Source organism: Prionailurus viverrinus, chromosome B1 (assembly GCF_022837055.1).
Source record: "Prionailurus viverrinus isolate Anna chromosome B1, UM_Priviv_1.0, whole genome shotgun sequence".
In the NCBI taxonomy this organism is placed as follows: Eukaryota; Metazoa; Chordata; class Mammalia; order Carnivora; family Felidae; genus Prionailurus; species Prionailurus viverrinus.
Genome location: NC_062564.1, coordinates 185058977 through 185085696, shown reverse-complemented (window position 1 = coordinate 185085696; position 26720 = coordinate 185058977). Strand labels below are relative to the sequence as shown.

At 43.7% G+C, this 26720-nt stretch overlaps 1 protein-coding gene across 7 annotated transcripts in view; it reads left to right on the top strand.

Annotated features, from left to right (window-relative positions):
- The window catches only part of RBPJ (recombination signal binding protein for immunoglobulin kappa J region), a 219245-nt gene extending 208559 nt beyond the window's left edge, over positions 1-10686 (top strand). For all 7 annotated transcript variants that reach the window (XM_047856222.1, XM_047856226.1, XM_047856227.1 and 4 more), the window contains 6 exons: positions 725-862; positions 1019-1131; positions 4426-4566; positions 5620-5775; positions 6125-6228; positions 6386-10686. In XM_047856222.1, coding sequence (XP_047712178.1) covers positions 725-862; positions 1019-1131; positions 4426-4566; positions 5620-5775; positions 6125-6228; positions 6386-6701 — 968 coding nt within the window. In that variant the 3' untranslated portion in view covers positions 6702-10686. The remainder of the gene's footprint in view (positions 1-724; positions 863-1018; positions 1132-4425; positions 4567-5619; positions 5776-6124; positions 6229-6385) is intronic.
- Positions 10687-26720: the final 16034 nt, after the last annotated feature.

The window sequence follows — 26720 nt, the reverse complement described above, 5'->3', positions numbered from 1 at the left end:
AATTCAAATTATAGGATTTTATTTAAACTCACTTTTTCTGTTGATTGTAAGTTTCTTATTGACAGAGAACATATTTCACTTTCAGAATATTTTCCTCCTTACATAGATGTGGTTGTTTTTTCAAGAAATTTCATGCAATGCTATATACTTCAAGGTATTTAGAAGAAATCAAAATCTCTAAAATCACAATATCCAGGGGCAGTTGGCCTCAACTTTGCTAAACATTCTTCTAGACTCCTGAGTACATTCCATAGGATTGGATGTGAGCACGTGGACACACACGTACAGCCACATAAATACATATATAATGGAACCACAGTACAGAGAGGGTTTTATAGCCCGTTTTTCCACTCAGTGATGTACTAGGGAGATACTTTTCTTTTAATCAGTGCATTTTGATATACATTATTTAATAGGTGAATGATATTATAATGTATTTAATCACTTTCCTATTGTTGGATATTTAAGAATGATGTCCCTTTACTGAACAGCACTGCGTTAAATATACTGTATAGTTCTCATTTAAAAAATATTTTATGGGCGTATTTTACATCTTTAGCCTGACATCATTAATGAGAGTTACCTTGATTTTTTTTTTTTTAGGGTATCAATTTGTTAGCAGAATTTATTAATTATTAAGTAATAGTAAAGAATAATGTATAACTTGCCAGGTACAGGTCCTTTCCCCCCAGTCACATAAATAGAAGCTGTTTTTTCTTTGCAGTGTGCATTGCCTCAGGAACAAAGGTGGCTCTGTTTAATCGACTTCGATCCCAGACAGTTAGTACCAGATACTTGCATGTAGAAGGAGGTAATTTCCATGCCAGTTCTCAGCAGTGGGGAGCATTTTACATTCATCTCTGTGAGTATGAAAATGTGTATTTGATGTTTTTAGTGTGAAGCTGTTGAAATTCTTTGATAATAAGACACACAGATCTATTAAGTTTTATCATTTTCCTAAGTAGATTAAAGAACTCTAAAAGATAATAATTCGATCTCTTTTGTCATTCCACTGTAGTGGATGATGATGAATCAGAAGGAGAAGAATTCACAGTTCGTGATGGCTACATCCACTATGGACAGACAGTCAAACTTGTGTGCTCGGTTACCGGCATGGCTCTCCCAAGACTGGTATGCTCTGCTCTTGCTGCTGTGTGGGGTGAAAATTAAGAACACCAAAAAGGCACAATGTTCAGATGTAAAAATATGCTTCGGTTTCATATTTTAATTTAAGAAGACGTGTCAATAATCACTGCTATTGATTATTGACAATCACACCCCACCTTATTTAAAAACCGATTTAAGGCAGACAGCCAATTTTTGTGAATGCATTATTAATGACTTTCTGTTACACTGTTTCTAGTAAATTTTGGTGGCGTTTTTGCTTCTTGGTTGCATATCGGAACATGTTCAATAGAGGGCACTAAATAATTGCATTATGATTTCTTTCCTTAACCAGTACAGATACACTATATTCATTTTTTGTGGTACCTGATACTCCCACCACAGGACCAAGTTTTCAGAAGCATAGAAATTCTTACTTCTTTAAAAATATAAGCATAGTTTTTACTAGTTTACTCTCCAACAAGAAGATAGAGTTATTAAAAATTAAGTTGTTATTTCATACTCTGAGAGAGAAGCACGGTGTTTAGGACTTTTTGTTCGCTAGGACAATTTTGAAACTGTAAAAACTGCTTTTCTTCGCAAAATGAACGCAAAAGCCCCTTATACTCCCACCTTTATATTCCCCCTCCTTTTCAGAAAGAAAAGTTAGTTATGTTAAAGACGGAGGGGATTTAGGAGTATGTCTGATTCAAGGTCCGGGGGGTGGGGGCTAGGGACACAGTGTTGGGCTGTATCCAGTTTATCTCAGAAATACGGTAGATATTGTACCAGCGAGCTATAGAGCCAGCACAGGAGAGAGCGCCGGCTGGAGTTCTCCCTGATGTTTTAGGAATGTAGAATTCACCACACACATGGCTTACGTTGTAACATTTGCATTTCCAGGTGTCTCAGATTTCTTTCCTTTTCTTGATAATTAGAAATGACCAAAGCAAGTTTTTGATGCCAAATAGTAGTGGCCATCTTAGGTTTCTTTATTGGTGAGAGGTCGTTCAGTAGGGTCTCTGTCCAAAGAACTGTTGTGGGGAATAAAATCGAACCAAACATGGCTCATGTTCACGATGTGCTTATTACTAGCTAGTGGAGAAACCGTGGAGCGCACAAATAACAGGACTGCAGACGAGTCATGACTCTCACATAGAGGAGAAGGATGAGTGAGTGCTGCAGGCTTACATCATTCAAAACTCAGTTATTTCTCTAAAATCCAGACCTCCTCAAATTTAAATATTGCCCTAAGACTTTAGCATCAAACTGAAACATTTTGCTTGAATTTAGTCAGTCTCGAAGACTATCTTAGAAGTTCTCATTGCCACAGTGTACTGTCTCCCTTTAAACTCAAAAATGGGTGTGGGGTTAGTAGAATGGAAGATATTCTGACTAAATGACCTGCAGAGCTAAAAAATGTAAACATGAAGAATGCTAACTTTAAAGATGGGGACTTTTATACAATTGTAGCTTAGTTAAAGAAAAATCTTTGGATATTGAGATGTAAACCAAGTAATAAAAGCCAATATTATTGCATGATATCAATAGTATTGTTCTAAGCACTTTACATACATTGATTTAATCCTCATAAAACTCAGTAGCTACTGTGAAGGATGTTCATTGTGGAGCAATGTGTTACTGCCCTACGTGCACAGGTTCATTCTATAAATAGTCCTGAACCTTCCATGTGCCAGACGCTGTCTAGATGCTGGATACAGTGGTGAGCAAGATGGGCTTTCTTTCCTCATGGAGCTTGCAGTTTTAGGGAGATGGACAACATTAGCTAAAGAAATAACCATATTAACGTATTAAAGGTTAACACAAATGTTAGGAAAGTAAGTTAAAACAGGGTAAAGACCTAGAGACCTTGGGGAGTGCTTGGAGTGGTCGGAGAAATCTTCAAAGAAATCTTCAAAGTATTTGAACAGAGACCAGAACGAAGGTGGGAACCACAAACTGTGAAGGGCATTTCAGACAGGCAGCACAAGTGGAGACAGAATGTCAGACCAGAGTGGTGAGGACTAGTGAGGAAGGCGCTGTAGTCTGAAGTGGGGAGGGGTGGGAAATGAGGCTACAAGGTCAGCCTTGTAGATGTGATGGCATCTTGTAGAGTCTCTCTCTGTATCTAGAGTATGGACTTTATATTACCTACATATGCCAGGAGGCCACTGGAAGGTTTTAACCAGGGCATGATGACTGATTTATGTTTAGGAGGATAATTCTGGCTGCTCTGTGAAGAGGAGAACATGGGGTATAGCAGTGGGAACAGAGAGACAGTGGTTGGACTTTGGTCATAATTCAGGATGGTAGCAGTAAGGTGATGAGAGATGACACATTTATTTGAAAGTAGATTTAATAGAATTTGTTGACAGTTTGGATGATTAAGTATAAGAGAAAACAAGGAGTCAAGGCTGACTCCAAAGTTTTTGGATTTGAGTGAGTAGTGGTGCCATTTACTGAGCTGTGAGTTGGAGGAAGTTAGAAGTTTGGGTATTTTTTTTTTTTTTAATGTTTACTTATTTTTGAAAGAAGAGAGAGACAGAGGATGAATGGGGGAAGGGCAGAGAAAGAGGGAGACCCAGAATCCAAATCAGACTCCAGGCTCTGAGCTCTCAGCACAGAGCCTGATGCGTGGCTCGAACTCACAAACTGTGAGGTCATGACCTGAGCCGAAGTCGGACGCTCAACTGAATGAGGCACCCAGGTGCCCCAGGTTTTTAATTATATGTATACATATATGTACACACACACACACACACACACACACACACACACTCACACACTCACACACACACACACACACACACACACACACACACGGAGAGGGAGGGAGGGGGGCGGGAGAGTAGTCTTCAGAGATTTTCTTCTGATGTGATTGTATATCATTGGAAAAGTCAACTGAACTTGCTACATAAAATACAGTCCATTGGCCAGCAGGGTTAACACCAGCTGTCAGCTTGTTAGAAATGCAGACTATTAGGCCCACGTGAAATCTGTGGGATTAGAACAGATGTGTTTTTAACAAAAACCCCAGATGATTTGTATGCACAGTAAAGCTTGAAAGGCAGTGATCTAGAAAATGAGTATCTGCCCGCCCTGTTTTTCAGGTATTCCCAGAAGAAGGTAACCATTTCCACATTCTACCATGCTTGTGATCTGAAAGTATTTTTTATACCTAGCCTTAGTGTTTGTAAATGTTTTTGTATATACACTGTGATGTGTTGTTATAGCGTATTCTTTCCGTGTGCCCTTGGCAGTGTCCAGAATGAAAGCTCTCCATATGTGATGACCTTTTCTTTCTTAATTATTGAACTATAGATAATTAGGAAAGTGGATAAGCAAACCGCATTACTGGATGCAGACGATCCTGTGTCACAACTCCATAAATGTGCATTTTACCTTAAGGATACAGAAAGAATGTACTTGTGCCTTTCTCAAGAAAGAATAATCCAGTTTCAGGTATGTTCTTAAATTACTGATTAAAAAAAAAAAATGTGTCAGCTGTTCGGTTAGCAGCATACAGAAATCTAAAACTCTTGTTTAATGTTAATTGTACCCAAAGACACAAAGCCGTTTTCAGGTATTTTTCTCAAGTCTGAAGGTTCTTAACCTACTTGATCCTGAGACATGGCAGTCATCCCACCTCAAGGAAGAACTCAAATCCATAAACATGTTCTTGGAGAGACAGTTAATATCTATTTCTGGGAATCAAAAAAGGTTCTCAGATCATCCAAAAGTAGATTTTGGGTGTTCATTGAGTCCTCTGAAACTGTGTGAAGATGTTGTATATAGATACACACACATTTCTGGGGAGGGTTCATAATTATCAGATTTACGTCGAGGTCTTCCTAGATAGTAATGAGGAAATGTTTCGAAAGCTGATTTTTAACTGCATTTACTAGAAGTCTTTCACGAGGACGTCTATGACATGGGCAGATGATTTAGTGGGATGGTTAACACTTTGTGTGAAACGCACTTGTAAACACCTGAAGACCCCGTTTCAGAGAGATGGCCACATACAGCCGTCCTCCTCAGCCCAGAACTGCTGGACTGGCCTGGGTGTTTGAAGGTAGGGGTGGGGGGTTGCCAGTTCACATCTTGGTTTCCTCCTGCTGGAAGTAGCTAGGTTCAACTGCTCTTGACGCTTGAAGGGCTCTTACTCTCTTAGGGATCCATAAAGAGTTTTAAGTAGCTATTTACATCACGAATACTATCTTTTATTAAAGAAATTATGCAGGTACTGGTGTGCTCTTAAATGGGTATTCTGAAAGGTATTATTTTTAATATGTCACTGAAATATTTCATGGTATAAAAAACTACTGGATGTGAGGTTGTCATACTGATGCTCTGTGTTTAGTTAGGGATTGGCAGAGCACCATGTTTGGAAAGTTCAGAAATTTGTAGTAAATTGTCTTCCTGTTAACTCCAGTCTATGAATGTTACCTTGTTAAAATTGTCTTTATACTGCAGTGTATATAAACTTCCACATCTAAACATTTCTTTCTTCATCAGGCCACTCCATGCCCAAAAGAACCAAATAAAGAGATGATAAATGATGGAGCTTCCTGGACAATCATTAGTACGGATAAGGCGGAGTATACATTTTACGAGGGGATGGGCCCTGTCCTTGCCCCAGTCACCCCTGTGCCTGTCGTAGAAAGTCTTCAGGTGAGAACACTTACAAGTTGACTTTTAGCTCTTTGCAGTTGCTTTCTCTACTCTTAGCATGATTTTATTTCACAATTAATCATAAGATTTGGAGGTTTTGTTAATACATCGTTTGTTGATTAAAAAAAATAAAAGCATACTTTTTATACAAGAAAATTTAAGTTTAAGTCAACTATATTATCTTGAGATGTTTTTAGCTCATTTTGTCCTTATAATCATATTATTTAAAAGAAGAGATTTATTTTTCCATTTTTTTCACAAATCATAGTCAAATGAAAAACTAATATGTGTACTTTAATGGAAAATGAAAAGTGTTCTCAACATTGTTCTGATTTTCTGTGAATTTCAGTTGAATGGCGGTGGGGACGTAGCAATGCTTGAACTTACAGGACAGAATTTCACTCCAAATTTACGAGTGTGGTTTGGGGATGTAGAAGCTGAAACTATGTACAGGTACTTAATGAAACTTTTTACATCATCCAGAGTTTTTGATGGGGTTGGGTACATGAGATTCTTTCCTAATACTGATTGTAATGTATCGAGCAACCTTGTTTTAAGTTCCAGTTCTAAAATTTACCTTCCTTTTAAGTGCTTTATATTTCCTCCTCAGATGTGGAGAGAGTATGCTCTGTGTTGTCCCAGACATTTCTGCATTCCGGGAGGGCTGGCGATGGGTCCGGCAGCCAGTCCAGGTTCCAGTAACTTTGGTCCGTAATGATGGAATCATTTATTCCACCAGCCTTACCTTTACCTACACACCGGAACCAGGGCCACGGCCACACTGCAGTGCGGCAGGAGCAATCCTTCGAGCCAGTTCAAGCCAAGTGCCCCCTAATGAATCAAACACAAACAGCGAGGGAAGTTACACAAATGTCAGCACAAATTCAACCAGTGTCACATCATCTGCAGCAACAGTGGTGTCCTAACTACCGGCTTCTTGCTGGGACTTAAACTGACTTGAGTGCGGCAAAATGTTGACAAAAAAAAAAAAAAAAAGAAAGAAAGAAAGAAAGAAAGAAAGAAAGAAAGAAAGAAAGAAAGAAAGAAAGAAAAAAAATGAACAATCTTTTGTGGTTTCTTGGGAAAACTTTTCATACCAGGTGATACTGTTCAGAAACCCCATTACCTACAAGTGCTGATCTGAAGTGCAGAAGCCGCAGTAAAACAAACAAACAAAACGTCGAAATGTACAAACTGTTGGGAATCGATTGTTTTCGGCTGTTACTCGTTTGGTTGGTTTTTGTTTGGTTTTGTTTAAATGGGCAAGAAATAGAGATGTGGCTGGAATAAAAGTTAATCAAACTAGAAGACACAAATCTAACATAGTTTTTACGGACCAAGGAACTTGTATAAGCTTTAGCAAAAGGTACATTTTCACCATACCTTTTTTTATATCACAGTATATAGTACACCTTTGTTACCAAATAGGTCCCTCTCCTCCCCACCCCGTCTGAGCTTTTGCTCTACAGTACATTCAAGTTCCAAGCCTGACCATGCTTGTTTAACCTAATTACCATATTCTTCCAGGTTTCTTTTTTTCTTTTTTTTTTTTTTTTTGGTTTAAGGCTGGAACTGATCTTTCTATTTTATTTTATTTTTTTAAAGCTGATGTCTTATGACCTTTCACGAGTCGAAATTGTTCTGATTTCAGCAAGTCAAATCTTGTAAAGGCCCGCCTATTTTTTTTTTTAAGATTATATGAAGTCTGTGCAAAAGCTTTAAAAAAAATGCCTCTGCCTTGCCTGCAGTACATGCAATGTATGTTAACTTAGTCTCTATTCTCAGACACTGTTGGTAGTTCTTTCCTTGTTTTCCTTTTTTTGTTGTTGTTGTTCTAAATGTATTTATAGTGGTATTCCAAGAGGTTCTAAAATTTCCGTGGAATTAAATGTGGCCATTTAGTCATTAATGAATTCATGGTGCAGAACATGTTGGTATTTGAAGTGTTCTCTCCCCTTTGCCCATGTGTAAATGTATCTACATGTTCCAGATTCGTTCAGGTCCCCCGCCCCACTCCTAATCTTGTACATAACTTGTATTATGTGTAAGTTAAACATTTTATTTTGAACTTGGAATGTTCCCAGTGATCTCCTTCAGCAGGGTGTTTTCCGCCTTGTTAGCATAGGACAAAAAAAAAAAAAATATCATGAGAAGTATTTGCTACCAGCTGGTAGATGGTGCCCTTATTGTATAATGAGAAAATCTCAGCAAAAGCATGTGTTTGTTTACTTATTTTTTTTATTTTATTATTATTATTATTTTTTTGGTAGCCTAGGTCAAAACATCATTGTAACCTTGAAACAAGATGCTTTTATTAGATGACCAACTCAAATAGCTTGGAAGACAGTACATTAGAACAGATAGTTGTGAGATTGTAAAACTGCAAATGCAATTGATCTTTTCATCTCTCTCCTGACTCCTCTGTCTTCTCTTCCCCAGTGCTGAGTGTCTCCACAGATGTCTCCTACTCAGAAGACGTTTCTTTTCCATTCAGTTCAGATTTCGTGGCATTCGGGTTGTGCGTTGGCCCTTCCATGCTGTAGGCTCACCGGTTTTTCCTTGCTTCCATTCCTGCACTCTGGTCAGGCCTTTGTTCAGTTTCTTAGAAATTGCAGCCGACTCACTGGGCTACATTTAGTACAGGAACCGTGTGTGTGATGTTCTAGGACACAGTCTAGTACTGCAATCATTCTTTCTAGAGTTCAAAACTACCTCTAGAGTGTGGTAAGCTTTTACTGTCCCATAAAACAGGAGCCACAAGTACCTTATGAATGCAAAACTAACTTCCCACAGTGTTGCCATACAGAACATTGTCTTTCTGGTGTCATGGGCTGTTTTGAAAACGTCTTCATTGGTAGACTTTGTAAACATTAGTAGCTTTCCCCCTCTCCCCAGCTTTGTTATCTTCATCACTCATTCTTTTGCTCAGACTGTGTCATTGTAAATACAATTCCTAACTTCTCTAAATCACCTTTTCCTCAGTTTTCAAGGAGGAAGTCACTTGTAAAACACATTACTGGTTAAATCAGAGTTATTGTGGTTTTATCGTACTGCAAGCCTTTTTAATTACTCACAGGCTGCATTATTCTATATGTATAGCCTTCTCTTCAGATCTGCTCCAGTCACTAGCTTCTCTCGTAAGCTGACCCTGCCTCACACTTCAAATCTGATCCAGTGATCAAGGGCAGAATTGTGGCCTTACCTTTCTTTGTTTTAACTGTTTACTAGCTCCTTCTTGCAAACTTGCTTATTTCTGAGTAGTAATTATTTTTCTCTGTTGAGTCATGGAAGTAATCTTTACACTGCTTTTGGTTCGGAGCGTGGAAATATTTTCAGTGCCGCTTTACTTCCAATGGGCCACAAATTTCCTCCACTTCCCAGTTTGATGTTTAGTTACATACAAAACTATGTTAAATTAACCGACAACAGATGAGATACTTTTGAAGAACAGACTATTCCTTACGTAGCTTTGCAGCTCAAATTAATTCTTCAAGTTTATGGCTTTGTTAAATGAGCTTTGCTTTTTTACTATTTAATTATACCTTATTTTGGCTGTTTGTTTCTTTTAATAAGATAATTTTGAAATACTAGACTGTAAAGCCTTTTCCTGTTTGTTTTTTGTTTGTTTGAAAAGTCCAAGAATGTACTTCTGCAGACATTTCCCTTGCTATTTTATGCCATTCTGCATACCACAAACTAAAGACTGAAATGATTTCTGTTGTAGCTTATTTTTTTTTTATCAGTAGTTCTTTTGGCAGCTGCTTTAAAAAAAAATCTTTATGGATTTGTAAATCATTTTCAGTGTATAATTTATAGGAGCCTTGTCCTCTGGTTATAGTAGAATACAGCCCCTCCTCCGATGGCATTATTAGAGATGCTAGATGCCCTTCTTAGAATGGTGACCACTTCAGTTAGAAAACGTTCGAGTTTTGGGTTGTTTCTGGTTTTTTAAAATTCTGTTTTAGAAGGGTATCTTGTGCTCTCGTGAGCTATGCAATTTCTAAAAATATGCTAGACGCTGAGTCCATGATCCAGTCTGTTTTTTAGTTCCATTGAATTGATCACCTAGATTGGGAAGGCAGTTAAAGGCTTTAAATGTAGAATGCCCTTTTGATTTTGAATGATTTCAGAATCGAACACTAGTATAATATTTAACCTGCTGCTGACTTTTCTTCAACTGTGGCAACTAAAGGCATCCTCATATATGTGTTAGTGAAATATTTATCCCTCTTCTGCACAGACTTATTTGCGATCATAACTGGTTAGTTTTCGTTTTTGTTTTTGTTTTTAATGAAACTGGTACCATCTGTGCCCTCACAGAATATTCCCCATGCAGTTTTTGAGAACTAAACTCGTCCTGTTTAACCAGATAATCCACGGGGTGGGGGAGGGGGGTTCCTTTTTTAAACAAAATGCTATTCAATTATTAACCAAGTTACTTACTTTTGATTTCAAAAGCAGCTGTGTTTTCTAATGAGTGCTGAACAAATGTGTGTTCGGTACTTCTGATTTTGTTTTCAAGCACTGTAATGTGGGCTGGATGATTAGAAACAATAATATATTAGGGTTTCTATTTAACCCTTTCAGGACTGAACTGTATCTCCTATTAATTTTTCCCTGTGTCGTGATAAATGTTTGCCGGCATTCAGTACTGTGTTGGTCCAGACGTAGGTTTATATGCTCATTTTTAGCTTATTTCTTGTACCTTGCAGCATGCTGTACGCATTCAGTCCTTAAGGGGTTTATTTTACAAACTGTGCGCCTGTAAGGTTTATTAGCAATAAGATAGAAAATTGAGCAAGTTTATACCATAATTTTGTAGAAAAAAGAATCTGCTCAGTTCCATATTTCGCCCATGAGAAACCTGCAATACGGGCAGTTTCAAGGAATAAATAAAAAAGGAAACGCAAACCATTGTAAAGTCTTCTGTTGGCTGTGCCTGATGCACGTGTTAGCGTCTTGGCTTTCCGAATAGTTCATGAAGTAGAATTAAATTACATATCACAGTTTGCGTATTAAAAATCTTACCTTGCTGTCTGTATCACGTCAAAGCGATAGCTATGCTCTTTTTCTATTCAGTATTTGTAACTGTGTAATGCTTTCCAGAGAGATAGTTTTGGGGGTTTTCTCCATGTAAATAATAAATAAGGAAAGGGGCTTTGTCACCCAAGGGGCAGATCTCCCAATCCAGGAGCATTTCAAGCTAATCTCAACAAGATTATCGAGTATTATTTAACAGCAGCTTGCTTTTCCAATATAAAGTTGGTATTTGGTTTGATGCACAGAAGAACATACAATGATGGTTTGTGCTTTTTAGTGGGGCCTCCTGATATGGAGAGGGAAGATTCTGTGTTTAGTACTGAAACAGTTAAAGGGGACGTTACATATTTTTTAAATCCTAGCAAGTTTGTTTTTTATCTGACTTCTCCCCCCTTCCAAGAAAAACATGTTATCAGAATTTTTCTAAAGACCTTTTGCTCTAAAAATAGTGATTGTTAAATAAGAGACAATTTAAGTCGGAAGCTTTTAAGGCTCGAGATTGATAGTGATTACTTGATTTAGAGTTCAGAAGAGAATAATAAATGTGTATTCCTTGCCATAAACAGGATGTGAGCCCTTTCCAAGCAATCTTACCAAAGATCCATTAAGTGTATGTTACTCTTTTTGTCACTGCACCTCCAGATGATTGCCATTTACGGGGATGGAGAGGGCAGGCTACATCAGGTTCTAGCAGTAAGTGGTCACAGAAGGGAGTCTTTCCCTTAAAAAAAAAAAAATCTAGAATGTTAGACTAAAAAGAAATCCTTAAAAAAAGTTCAGTGCTAGGAAATCATGAAGGAGACCGATGTAGCTGATGTATATAAAGAGGTTATTCACCTTGACCTAAGGGTTAGAGCCTAAAGCATAAGGTCAAGTGATGGCCCTGTAAGTCAAGGCCCAGTCAGAACCTGTAAGAATGTACTTTATACATGTAGTTTTTTGTGTTCAGGATAAACTCGTTTGAGTGCCTGGCACAAAGCTGTTACTCTCACACATGTGGAGTTCATTGAAAAGGCGGGTAAATACTCTCGACTACAGAGCAGGAGAGGGTTTAAACTACAAGAAACATCCATACCAAACACAAATAGGTTATAACTATTGGAACTTACAGAATGGTTTGCTTTGAGGAAGTGGCACTTTAAACTGTGCTGCTCTATGAAAAAATGTCTCAAGGTAAGTATGAAGCTTGGGTGTGTGTCAAGTTCATTCTGGCATTATGACTGTAGTCCCTGCTTTTCATTTCCTTACATTCTGCCCACCTCACTTTAGTACAGACACATAGGTCAGTCATTTCTGGCACCTTTACCTGGTTGATAATTTCTGCCGGGGCTGGATAAGTAGGGTTACTGGTATGTATTTAAATCCCACGCTGTCGACCTAGAAGCACCCACCTTCGTCACGCAAAGGAGGAAATAGCGTGACTGGGTGGTCTCCACGGTGGCCTCTTCGGTGACTTGACAGGGGTTCCTTTTACCTAGAACTGGCTTCTCCTTGCACGCCTCCTCTCTGTTCTTCTCACCGCACAGCACAGAGTAATGATGACTAAGTTTTTTTTTTTTTTCTAATAAAATTTATTGTCAAGTTGGTTTCCATACAACACCCAGTGCTCATCCCAACAGGTTCCCTCCTCCATGCCCATCACCCACCCACCCACCCCCTCCCTCCCATCCATCAACCCTCAGTTTGTTCTCCGTTTTTTAGAGTCTCTTAGGGTTTGGCCCCCTCCCTTTCTAACCTTTTTTTTCCCCTTCCCCTCCCCCATGGTCTTCTGTTAAGTTTCTCAGGATCCACATAAGAGTGAAAACATGGTATCTGTCTTTCTCTTTATGACTTATTTCACTTAGCATAATACCCTCCAGTTCCATCCACGTTGCTACAAAAGGCCATATTTCATTCTTTCTCGTTGCCAAGTACTATCCCATTGTATATATAAACCACAATTTCTTTATCCATTCATCAGCTGATGGACATTTAGACTCTTTCCATAATTTGGCTATTCTTAATATGGCATTCAGATGGTTAGATGATACAACGAAAAGTTTTGGGGAAAAATAATTGACTTGGCGGACAGTGATGATTATTTTAATCACCAAATGTCCTAGAGATTTCACAAGCTGAGAATTTGCTGGTAGATTCCAAAGGTGCAAATGGTGTGATTGGGGGGAAGAACTTCAGCTGAAGGATAATGGTATATGCGGCTATTTGCTTGGAAGCATGAATATCCGTCCTTATTTCTGGGTAATGCCGGAAGTTAGAATTTGTTAGGACATAAGTGGGAACTTTTAAATGGCCAGGAACATTCTAGGCTCTGAGCTCAGTCAGGGTGTGGCTATTTCTGAAAATTTCCACTAAGGGCTTGTCTTAGTGTGCTCCAACTGCCATAAGAAAATACCATGGACTGAGTGGTTTCAACAACAGAAATGAACTTTCTCACAGTCTTGGAAGCTGGAAGTCAGATCAGGGCACCAGCCAGCCTGGTCAGGTTCAGGTGAGAACTCTTCCTGACTTGTAGACAGCCACCCTCGCTGTGGTCTCACATGGCTCAGAGAAAGAGAGAAAGAGAACAAGAGAAAGAGAGCTGGGTCTTTTCAAAGGCCACAGTCCTATCTGACTTGGGCCCCACCCTCAGGACCTCATTTAACCTTAATGAACCCCCTGAAGGTGCCATCTCCAGGTGGAGTCACACTGGGACTTAAGATTTCAACATGAATGGAGTAGGGGCACAATTCAGTCCATAGCAAAGCTCATCCTAAAAACCTTCCAGGCTGTAGTGTAAATGACACGCGGATGTCCACCTATGTGATGGTATTTGGGTTTACATCATTGTAAGTCCCGGTTGGGGTTTCTCAATAGTTAGCTAAGATGATGAATAGACTGGACTGAGGGACAAGAGGTGAGGCAAGATTGTGGGAGAAGTCACTCTGGCCACTTCTAAGTTGTTCGATGGGCACTGTCTAATCCTCACCACAACCCTATGAGCTCATGCCTGTTTTAGAGATGAAGAGACAGGCCCGGATGTGGCCAAAGTCATGATAAATTTAGCAGAGCTGGCATTTAGATGTGGCCTCAGGGGCCCAGGATTCTGCCTCTGAGTGCCACACTAGAATTCCCAAGTCACAGTCACCAAAGGATCTGAGGGACGCCGGTTACTAGGGAGTGCTTCTGTGACAAGTTCTGTCTTAAGGAACTTTATAGGGCATAAGCCCTTCCATTTCAATCCTCACATTTTCCAGTTGAGAAAAACAGCCCTAGAGAAGGTGAAAAATCCAAATGTAGTTCTAGGTTGAAAATGCTTTATGAACTCAAAAGTGCTATTCCGTTGCTAGGTATTAATTATTGTCACTATTTATTACTACTGTTATTATCATGTTAATATCTCCTGGCTAGTCCCCCTAGCCAAGCCTTCCATGTAAATGATGTGCTACATTTCATAATCCTGGAGGGAATGATCCTGTAAACTTCAAAACATTTTCCACGTTCCAGATGAAGATAATGGGTCTTCTTCATCTCCAGTAGGTTTAGTGGCCAATTGTAGCTTCAGGAGTTTCTGGACCTTCTATGTGGGCGTTAGGAAGACCAGGACTCAGAGACCAGGGTGTGAAATAATGACTGACCTGAGTGGCGCTCAAATCGTAAACCCCATTCTGCCATTGATTTATCTGGGTGGTGGATTCTGCAGCTCTCCACTCTTCCTTTGTCCCATTTGTAGGTGGGGGAAATAACATAGTTATTAGGAAGGGCACTAAGGAAAAGCCCTTAGCTGTGGTCCTGGCTCTGTTTACCCTCAAAACCCAGATACGTGCTTTGGTGTCCTCAGTCGGGTTCAGGAGCCCATTTAGCTTGGTCTTTCAGGGTCAGTGTGACTTTAGTCCTCAAGCCTGGTTTTTGCTTTTTCATTCAAGAAAACAGTGATGCGACTGTTTTGCATATAATACCACAAAGATTTAGAAATGTACACCTTCACTGTGATCGTCATTATTGGAGTTAAAATCGGTTTTAAAGTCAGAAAGCAAGGCTGGTTACTAGGGAAAGGGGATTTGGCAAGAAAAGCGGAAGCCCACAGGATTGAAGGGAAGCCAGAATCATGTTTAGGACTAGAAAGAACCCTGTGGATTAAGGAGCCTCCTTCGTAAGAGCGGTCTGCTCAGGGAGCCCCTACCCTTGTGCATTCCCTCTCTTATCCCTAAGTCACCTGCTCCAGATTCCGTTTTGCAGATAACAGCAACTGGTCATGGGAGCCTAGCCCACTACCACTCCCTGCATTTACAGGAAAGGTCGGTAAAAAGGAACCTCTCGGGGCTTTTTGGTTCCTGTGCTGAGGCCTGAATTGACAACCAATAGGGAAAGAGATCATTACCCACAAAGGAAGTTGAGGTTGCTACGATGGGGAACAGACGCTAGGCAAGTCACTCTAGGGGGCTACCAACCACAAATTCTGGAATAAAACGTATTAAGTGTATTCTATGTGCCAAGGAGTTTACATGAAAACATTTCTTATTCCTCAAATTCCTATGAGCCCATTTAATAGGCAGTTTTGAGAAGGATGCTCAGATCATGAGCCACATTATGAAAAGCCCTCCCATCTCTGGCCTTTTAGCCTTCTTTAGAAAAGCGCCTTCCATGAGATGGGCTCTTGGGAACTGTGTGCTTGTTTTTACCCCCATGGTAGCTGATAGGACCACTGAAAAAGCTTCCTGTCGAGTTGCGCAGGAAGGAAATAGGAGATCACGTGGGCCTTGTTTTCACATAGGAACTGACCTGTGACGTGAACTGGTTTGCAGGGAGAACGACACAGACACCCCCATTAAAATGAGAGCACTCCCATTTCTAACCCCTTACTGATGCTCAACTAGATTCCTGCCCTTGGGTTCCTAGAAGCAACCCATTATCCTTACCATTTCCCTTCAGTGCCAGAGTTAACGTGAATAGGATTTTGTTACGTGTAACTGGCGTCCTAACAGGTAAGTGTTGCTGTTGTTACGTTAATTTTACCGATGAAGAAATTAAGAAAAAGGAAGGCAATTTTCATTTCCAGGACTCCACAGTTTTAAGTGGCAAAGCCATGGTTCAAACCGAGGCCCACTGGATTTGTATTAGTTGGGGGAGTTAAGGGCTTGGAGGCAGTACGAACATCAAGGAGAGCGTCGAGAAGGTAGCATTTCAGTAGTGCTTCAGAGAATGAGGACATTGAGGATTTCAACGGGTAAAAACATGCTGGGGTTTGGACTAATGGAAGAAGGCAAGGAGCTGGGAGGGTCTGGGTATTTCCTGGGTCTGGTATGTCTGGGTCAAGGGCAGGTCCTTCAGTGTAATGGGACCACAGGGTACTTACTGGACCATTGGGAATTGGTTAGTACGTGATATTGTATAAATATAATTGTATACATATAACAGGTTCCCAGGGTCAGATGGGTAGAATCTCCCAACTATGTCTGTTAGGGGAAAAACAGATCTCTGTGCCTCATGTCTCCCCTTGTGGGGTGGAGTGACCTTCCATGAGTAAGTTGTTAGTATCCTCGGCCTCTGTCCCTTACTCAGTATTAATAATTGTGCTGAATGAGTTAATTTTGCTCTATATAGCCGGGCACCGCAGATATGGCAACAAATAAAGTTCCACTTACATAGGGCTTTCCTTCTCTATGTGGAAGAAAGGCTAGTGGAGAGAGGCTAGATGTATATATAAAAACCTATTCACACACACATATTTCCCTAATAAGGACTCCTACTGAAAATGTCACTCATTTATTGCTCAGAGGTCATGGAAACTGACCATCAGAAGAGCCCAGCAGCGTCCAGGGGTATGTACGGGTGAGAATCACTGTTGTATCCTAGAGGTACTGAGTTCCGTGCACTATAAAGATCTGTGGTCTTCGATGAGTACTTGACTTTGGACCGCAGCGGGGTGCTGTGCATGCACCACAGTCATGGGAAGCCGCCTGAGGAACCTGTGCTTCTCCCGGCGGTCTTAGGGTTTGTCTCGGCCACCTTGAGGTGGCCCCCGGGGTGCTGTTGGTTGGGCAGGGGGAGGTGCAGGGGGACTGCAGGTGATGGGGAGAGAGGGGTGTGAGAAGCCCATCAGGAAGCAGCCTGGGATCCTGACTTTGCAGACAGAGCGCCCTTCCTTAGGGAAGAGCCGACCCAGCTGGAGGCCAGGATGGAGGCCGAGACTGAGGGGGGCTTGAGGCCTGTGAGGACCCCGATGCGGCTCGGCACACGGGCCCAGGACGCTGTCTAGGGACCCCACTTTGAGTAGCGAGGGCCTTATCCCCAGACAGAAATGGGAGTGACTGACGGAAAGACTCAAGTGCCTCTTTACTCCATAACAGTGGTTGTTTAACATCATCGTTTCTCAACTCATTATGAACTCGTAATGGTTTGAGAATAAGCTTTACTGGCGTCTCTTCTTAAGTAAGCTCTACACCCAACGTGGGGCTTGAGCTCAACCCCAAGATCAGGAGTCACACGCTCTACCGACTGAGCCGGCCACGGGCCCCAAGCCTTGCTGTTTTTTTTACGCAGAATTAAAATCTCTCTTTACACTTGAGAAGTTGTTCTGTACCAAAAGGCAGATGCTTGTTACAGGGCTGCCATTGGGCCTGTCTAAAAATGGAAATGTTCTCACGCAGGCATAGTCAGGATGCACAGAAGACTTCATCACCTAACCCTGTGTCACCTAACCTTGAAACGCCCAAGAGGAAACCGCTGTACCCAGAAGTTAGAGGAATGTGGAACAACTCCTGAGTTTAAACAAACAAACAAAAGAATCCGTTTGGGGGGCACCGGGGTGGCTCAGTCGGCTAAGCGTCCGACTTCTGCTTTCCGCTCAGGTCACGGCTTCATGATTTCGTGAGTTCGAGCCCCGCGTCGGGCTCTGTGCTGACAGTGCGGAGCCTGCTTGAGATTCTTTCTCTCCCTCTCGCTCTGCCCCTTCCCCGCTCTTGCTCTCTCTTTCAATATAAATAAATAAACTTCAAAAAAAAAAAAATCTTTGGTTTGAAAAAAGGCCAACACCCTTCACTTCTAAGCTCCTTGACTCGTGAGCGCAGTTCTGCGAGTTGAGGCCGACTACGTTACGACAAAAACCTGCCTGAGCGGCATCCTCCCCCAAACTGGCCAAGCGGCCCCGCGCGGGAACTTTAGGGCCTGGCTCTCAGAAGGCCGCGTTTTCTTCCCACTGTGATGGCAGATCCCAGCGAAACCGACAATGCGCAAGTTCCCGGTAGGGAAGGGAATCGGAGGCGCAAGCCGAGCAGGGAGAAGCCAATAGGAGAGGTCCAGAAAGCGGCCCAAAGGCAGACCCACGTACACCCAGCCAGGGTGGGCCACCACTGTCCCCACAGCCCTGCTCCGAATGCGATACGAGACCAGGAGTCTCTCCCTGGAAGGTGATGGTTGACGTTTGCTGTCACGTGACCCAAACGCGGGCTAAGCGTGTGAGGGGCGGAGCTTCGGGCCCGGGCTGGAGGGTGGCTCCCCGGCCAAAGCGGAGAATGGCCGCACCGGAGGTCGGGAGCCCCGCGCGCCCTTGGAGCTCTCTGCTTTTCGATGCCCTCCTTTCTATGCCTTGTCACCGAAGGGGAGCTGTTGCAAAAGACTGAGGCATCCGAAACACTTTGTCTTCTGAGCTCTTGAAGAACGTTTGCAAACCTCTTTTGAGCTGGATGGAAGGTGCCTCCTTACGGTGTGGCCTTAAGGTATTGCGCCACTTTTTACTCACTTCCTTGACACGGCTGATGATGGCTCTGGTTTCAGAAACCCTCTTTCACTTGGCTTCCGGGACTCAAGCTTTCCAGCAGCTCTGTCAGTCTGCGCCACTAATTCCTCCTCCGCTCCCCCGGCCTTCAAACCTGGGGCAGGCCCAGTACGAAGTCCTGTCCCCTCCTCTTCCCCAGCTACATGCCCCGCTATGGTTGATATCTCCCCATCTCACGTCTATGTGGACATGACTTCCCAGTTCCTGTGTCCTGCCCAGACTTCTTGCCTGCACTCCGGAGTTGTAGATGTAACTGCTTCCTCGGCATCTGAAGGCTTAACTCGTGATTTCCTCCCTTTCCCAATCCCAAACCTCTCCCCCGCTTCCCCAGCCCGTCTTGTCCTTTCAGTAAATGGTGCCTCCATTCTTCCAACCGCTGAGGGAAAAACCTGGAAGTCCATCTTGATGCGTTTCTTTCTCTCCCATCCCACATTCAGTCCATCAGTAAAGCCAGTCAACGGCTCCTTCCAAATGTATCCCAACTCTGACCGCTTCTCATCACCTCCTACCACTACGGCTGTGAGCCAAGCCGCCATTGGCTGTCAAGTGGGTTGTTACAGTCACGTTCTAACTGCTCCTCCTGCTTCCTACCCGGCCCTCTTAGAGTGAGTCTTTGAAAAATGTGTCCCTTTGCTGCCTAAAGCGCCCATTGACTTCCCATCTTGCTCAGAGCAAAACCCAAAGCCCTCCCCATGACCCTCACCAGCCTTGCCACCTCTTGGTCCTGGGTCCTCTGTGTTCCAGGCACACTGACTTCCTCGTCATTCATTCCTAGATTTCACCAAATGGGCCCTCACCTCAGGGCCTTTGCATTGGCCGTTCCCATGTCTGGAACAGTATCTGGTATTTTTGCCGTAAGTATCTTTGCCATAGACGTACGCAAGTTCCCTGTAGGGGAGAGAATTGGAGGCTCAAGCTGAGCAGAGAGAAGCCAAGTAGGAGAGGTCCAGAAAGCGGCCCTTATGTCTTTGCTGCACAATTAATTGGCTGTAAAGCAATTTTGCCATAAACTTCCAAAAAAAATTAATAACTGGCTGACAGTTTGGTTCGACAGTTTGGTTTCATTTCCCCATTGACTTAGTACTCCTAATTTAAAAAAAAAAATAGATTTATTTATTTATTTTGAGAGAGAGAGAGAGAGAGAGAGAGAGAGAGAGAGAGTAGGGGAGGAGCAGAAAGAGAGAGAGAGAGAGGATCCCAAGCAGGCACTGGGCTGTTAGCACAGAGCCTGACACGGGGCTTGAACTCACAGACAGTGAGATCATGACCTGAGTCAAAAACCGAGAGTCAGATGTTTAACTGACTGAGCCACCCAGGTGCCCTGACTCCCATTTTTATATTATATAAATCTTAGCACTCATAATGGTCTATACAGTGGCACAGAGTTTTGAACCCGCATTTCCCATAAATCTTTGGGACATACGACAGTACACCAAGAACAAAACAGTGTAGAGAGTTTTCACAATGCCGTACAAAACCAGTTACAAACATGCATCCTAGTATTTGAAAGCTGGTATCTCTCTTAATGAAGAAAGGAACTTTAATGGGGAAAAGAAGGTGCAATACTGAATGAGATGAATCAACAAACAAAAAACAACATACGATGAACAAAAGGCTTCGACGACAAGAGCTTAGGCAGAACCCACAGAATAAAATCTGATTTTCGTGTGGTATTGCCATGAACCCGCACACATTTTAAATGTATTCCCGTCTTTTGTATTTTGCAATGAAGTTTTTTACCTTGTTCGTTTTTCACGTTTCATTTTGGGTTTTTTTTAATGAATGTCCCTCTCTGATTTTTCATGATTTTATCTCTTCTGGCAAAATTGCCTTACGGCCATTAGCTCTGTGGCAAAAACGCTTGCGGCAAAGACGCCTAGCAGTGAAACTACCGCAAACCTTCCTTCTGGAACACTCTTCCTCTGATGTCCCCAGGATCTCCGCCTTCACTGTCTGCAGGTTACTTATGCAAATTGTGCTTCTATTCCCACCGCCCCTCAGTACCTCTGGCCTGTTTTGTATTCACAGTGCTTGTCATCACCTGGCACTTTGTGGATTTATTTCCTTGTCAGCTGGTTCATTTCTGCCCTCCAGCCAGCGTGAGAATTCCTTGAGACCGGGAGCTGTGTTTGGTTCCTTGCTGTGCTCCCCAGGCCCTAGCACAGTGCCTGGCCCGTAGTAGGTGCTCAATAAATATTTGCTGAATGGATGATGAAGTGTTTCTGCGTCACACCGTTGGGATGGTGCGTCCGATCCACCTTGAAAACCCAGACTTATGCTTTAATTCCGCAGCTTGATAAAGAATGACTTACTCTGGACTGCTGCAGTGACAGAGTATCTACATGTGACAGGAAATGCTCAAGACCAGAGACGAGAATATAAACAGTGGGAGTGAAGAGATTCTGGGCAGCCAAGAACACAGGGTGGTAAAAGACGGATATAGTGTTTTTTGTGTGGGTTTGTTGTTGTTGTTTGTTTGTTTTTTCAGTGAAGAGTTCCTTATTCGGTAAAAGGAAGTGGGCAAGACTTAAGAGCTTTGGTGCTTTGGTGGAATTTTCTCCAGTGTGATTTCTTTGAAAGTTCCTTCCCCTCCATTGTCTCTTGTTCTCTCTTTCCAGAATTCCTACCAGACAGATCCAGTCAGATGACCCTCCCAACCCCACCACCCCCATTCATTCTTTAATTTTCTTATCCTGTATCTTTTTTTATTCCTTTGTCTTTTTGTTTCATTTTTCAGAGAGACTTCCTCTACTTTTTCTTTTAGCTCTCCTCTATGTTCTTACTTAACTCTTTGCTTTTTTCCCATTTTCAAAAGCTCTTTCTTGTTTTTTCATAACATCCTTTTCGTAGTGCATTCTATGGGTACAATATATTTTTTTAATCTCTCTGAAGTATTTATTATAAGGTCGATTTTAATTTTCTTTTTTTTTGAACGTTTATTTATTTTTGGGACAGAGAGAGACAGAGCATGAACGGGGGAGGGGCAGAGAGAGAGGGAGACACAGAATCTGAAACAGGCTCCAGGCTCTGAGCCATCAGCCCAGAGCCCGACGCGGGGCTCGAACTCCCGGACCATGAGATCGTGACCTGGCTGAAGTCGGACGCTTAACCGACTGCGCCACCCAGGCGCCCCATATAAGGTCGATTTTAAAAGAGCTCCTGACTCCAGAAGTCTAGGTTGAGCCCAAGAAATTGCATTTCTAAGAAGTCTCTGGGTGATGCTGATAGGATCCAGGGACCCCACATTTGGAACCAAAGGTCAAGAGGTATCGGCCACATCTGTCTTTCCTTTGTAATTTTTCCTCAATCTCCATTTGGTATCAAAGAAAGGAAGGGTTAGGGAGGGAGTGACCTGGAACGCATCTAAGAAGCTTAGAGGCCAAGACATAAAACCTTCCTTTCTTCCAAAAGTGGGCTTTGATTAACTTGAACCTGTAGTTGAAAGCACGAACACGGATTCAGGAGACCTGCACCGTCAGTCCCAGTCTGTCGCTCACACATCGCCTGACCCCAGGAAGTTCCCCTAAACTCTGTGGCCTCTGTCCCCTCAGCTGTAGAGTGGGGGGTTGCAATAGGTGGTCTTGAAGGTGCTTCTTGCTGGAAGACTCCATGGCCTGACTATCACCAGAAGCTGGAAATGCTGCCACCGGGCATCAGACGTCAGCACTCTTGGCTGAACGCTCCTGCGCCATAAACCGCCCTAAGCGCTTTTCCCGCCCGGTCTTCTGTTGAAAGCGCGCGACAACTCTGGGCAGAGGACTCATGATTCCCATTTCATAGATGAGGACGCTGAATGTCCAAGAGCAGATTGTCAATTATGTCAGAGCTGGGGAAGGAAGCACGGTGAGGACAGGAGCACAGGCTGGCGCTCAGACTCAGGCTCCGTGTCCTTTTTTAGCTTACAGCCTTGAACACCTCGCTTGATTTCTTTGAGCCTCAGTTTCCTCATCTCTAAAATGAGGATAACGAGACCTGCCTCCCTGAGGCTCTTGATACACGTAAAAATGCAGCTGACCATGCCAAGTGGTTGGCATAAAGGAGGCATTCGGGTGATGCTACATTTGATTTGGGTCACGTAGAAACAGCCACGCTTTTAGGTGGAAGGCAGGCTGCTTGGAAGAAAAAAGACCTACATTATATTTGAAACCGACTGGATTTTCCTCCCACTGAAATTTATCAGCTGGTGGGGGCGCAGGGGAGGGAGTTACCTGTGTCAGAACAGCCTTGTGAATTCTCTGGGAGGAAGGGCCAATGCTCCCTGTTCTCAGCCTCCCAGAAACCACGTCTGTCATCCTGAATTCGGCTGCACGCGATTCGGAGGCGCAGAGAATAGAGAAGCGGAGCTGGGAGGAAATTCGGCAGACCTCTCCATCTCTGCTGTGGAAACAGAACTTCTGTTAGGATTTTGAATTCCTGTAAACACGGAGGCACTTCGGCCCACAGATGGTTCTTAGTTTTTATTTATTTTTTTTTAAGTTTATTATTTTTGAGAGAGAGAGAGTGCGTGCGCCCGAGTGGAGAGGAGCAGAGAGGAGACAGAGAATCCCAAGCAGGCTCCGCACTGGCAGCACAGAGCCCGTAGTGGGGCTCGAACCCATAATCATGAGATCAACACCTGAGCGGAAGTCAGGAGTCAGACAACCCACTGGGCCACCCAGGTGACCCCAGCAAGGCGCTTTTTAAAGGGAAAGAAGGAATCCTGGAGGGAAAGGATCCAGGGGAACGTCGTGACCACTGCACAGCAGTGACGGGCTGAGTTAGCGCCGCGGTGTAGCCAGGAGGTCAAGGACGTGGGAATCACAGAGCCTCTGAGCCAACAGTGGGAGCAGCAGGTGGAGACCGTATCGGGGCTCCGCGGTGAGAGCTTCCTCACCTGCAGGGTAGGAGGCTGCCTTCCCCGGAGAGCAGGTAAGTCCCCAACAAAGCCATTTTTCCAACCAATCCATTGGCTCTTACAACTCCGGCCGTTCGAAGGTCCCCTCGTCAGTGTGAGATAAGCGGCTGTTTGAGGGTCACACAGGTGTGCAGGACCTCACAGACGCGGACCGGGTTAGGGCCCCGGCATCCGGCTGTTCCCACACCGGGCAAGGACAAAGCAGAAGCAGATAGTTAAACAAAGCAAAAAAAGTTGCAAAAGCAAATGTTGACGTTAAACGGAAGACTCCTTTGAAACGACAGGAGGACACGTGTAGCCCAACAGGCCGGGCTGTTTGAGTTCCTGTGTCGGCGGGGGAGGCTGAGGGGACTGGCGCTGAATGTCCAGGGGACTGTTCATTTACTTTTTGAGACAAGGCGATTACAGGTGGATTGTAGAAAGGCGTCTCCGCGGGTCTGTCTGGGCCTGCCCGGCTGTGATCCCGGGGACGGCTGGCCAAGGCGCGCACAGCCGAGGACCCATCTGCCTGTGGACTCGCCAGCCAGGCCCTGTGACAGAAAGAGAAACTGTCACATCTGAGCCCAGAGCCCGGCGCAAGAGGAAGCAGGCCCCAGGGGAATGAGATTCCGCCTAGGGCCCTGCTCCGGCTCCTTCCTCTCTAAAAGCCCATTTATATACATGTCCTGACTCTGGGAGGACAGGGGCCTGGGGTCAGGGGACGGGGCAGGTAGACCAAACCTGAACTGGCATGAGGCCGGGGCAGAGAAGAAGACTGGTGAGAGCTGGGGCCCGGGGCCTCTGGGCATGGCCACCCAGAGGTGGACAGAGAGACGGGCCACCTCTCTTTCTTGAAGCAGCTCCTGCGTTACAAGGTGAAGGAATGACCCCCTAATCCCACGCCCGAGGAAATGAAAGCAGAGCTCTGTGCAAAGACCTGTGGGGGTTTAGAGCAGTTGCGTTTATGTCCCCACCCCGGAAACAACCCGATGCCCATCATCTGGCGACAGAATAAACAAACTGGTCTGTCCGTAGGTAGTAGGTTGAATGGTGCCCCTCCCCCCACCCCCAACTTACATCCACATGCTAATCCTTGGAACCTTGTGAATGAGACCTTTTGTTGGAGAAAGGGTCCTCGCAGATGTAATTAAATAAGGGTCTCGAGTTGAGACCATCCTGGGTGATCCGAATTGGGTCCCCAAATCAAAGACACTTGAAAGTGACACACAGAGGGAGGAGAGGGCCGTGTGGGGACGGGGCAGAGATTGGAGTGATGCAGGTCCCAGCCATGGAAGGCCGAGAGCCACCAGAAGCCGGAGGGAGGAGGTAAGACACTGAACCTCCCTGGGTGCCTGGGTGGCTCAGTCGGTTAAGCATCAGACTTCGGCTCAGGTCATGATCTCACAGTTTGTGAGTTCGAGCCCCACATCTGGCTGGCTGCTGTCAGCGTGGAGCCTGCTTCGGATTTCTCCGTCCCCCTCCCTTCAGGCCCCTCCCCCTCTCTTTCTCTCAAAAATAAATAAACACTGAAAAACAAAACAAAACTGAATCTCCCAGAGGCCTCCAGAATTGTGAAAGAATAAATTCGTGTAAAAAACTTTATAAGAAATAAACAGATCATACTAATCAGATCATACTAACACTAAACAGATCATACTAACCAATCATACTGATTACTTAGGAACAAACTACTGATAACATAAAATGATTGGATTGATCTCAAATGCCCCTTGCTAAGTGAGGGAAGCCATTCACAAAAGGCTACAGACTCTGATTCCATCGTATGACCTAGAAAAGGCAAAATTTTGGGGACAGACATCAAAGCAGTGGCTGTTGGGGACTGAGGGGGTCCAGAGAACGTAGGGGGGTTAAAGGAAATACTCCATATCTTGATTGTGGTCACAGATAACTCTATTTTTAAAAAAAATTTTAAATGTTTTATTTATTTTTGAAACAGAGACAGAGCATGAGCAGGGGAGGGGCAGAGAGAGAGGGAGACACAGAATCCAAAGCAGGCTCCAGGCTCTGAGCTGTCAGCACAGAGCCCGACGCGGGACTCGAACTCACAAACCGCGAGATCATGACCTGAGACGAAGTCAGATGCTTAACTGACTGAGCCACCCAGGCGCCCCCCCCTTTTTTTTTTTAATTTTTTAAAATGTTTTATTTATTTTTGAGACAGAGAGAGACAGAGCATGAGCAGGGGAGCACATCTCTTCATCCAACCCATAGAACTATGCACATAAAAAGATTGAATCTCACTGAATGTAAATGTTACGTCAGTACATCTAATTTTTTAAAAAGTGAAGGAATGCTACAATACCGTTCTCAAAATTGTGGTTTATTTTATTTTATTTTTAAATGATTATTCATTTTGAGAGAGAGAGACAGAGAGAGAGCACACGCATGCCCTCGTGAGCCGGGGAGGGGCAGAGGGAGAGAGAGAATCTCAAGCAGGCTCCGCAATGTCAGTGCAGAACCCGACGCGGGGTTCCATCTCATGAACCACGAGATCATGACCTGAGCTGAAATCAAGAGTCGGACGCTTAACCGACCGAGTCATCCAGGCGCCCCTCAAAACTGTGGTGTATTTAGAGTGCTTACAGGGATCAAATCAACACTTTTGTCACACCCAGGATAAAAACAATGATAGCATACAGCTTTTTGTGGAGTCACGTTGGAAGTCTAAATCTGTGGCAATGAGACTTGGGGTGAATGGCCTTGTGACCCCCCTGCTCTGTCACAGAACCTTGCTGGAGGGCTGCTAGGGGGGCTGTGGGTCACGTCCACGGACTCCCATGGGATGCTATCTTCCTTGGAAACACTGGGCTCCAGGTCAAACATTAGGGGCCTCACCTGGAAGGTACCCCAACCACTAGGATGTGAAGCAGACGCATTTGGCCTTCAATGCCCTTCCCTCCCGGAATTTTGGAGGCTGACTGGCTTGTTTTAGACTGATTCTTTAGGCTCAGATTTCTTCTCAGTGGGTCCTTCATGCCTCAGTTTCGCCCTGGGACTCTAGACCTGGCTTGTATGTGGTCTTCACTTATGTGTGATATTGTGATTTATAATAAGAAATATATATTTGGTCTTTGTCCTCATTTCCGTGAAACTTGAATTTAACTGGACATCTGTGTGTGTGTGTGTGTGTGTGTGTGTGTGTGTGTGTGTGTGTTTTAAGTTTACTTATCTATTTATTTAGAGAGAGAACCAGCAGGGGAGGGGCAGAGAGAGGGAGGGGACAGAAGAGACAAAGCAGGCTCTGGGCTGACATCAAAC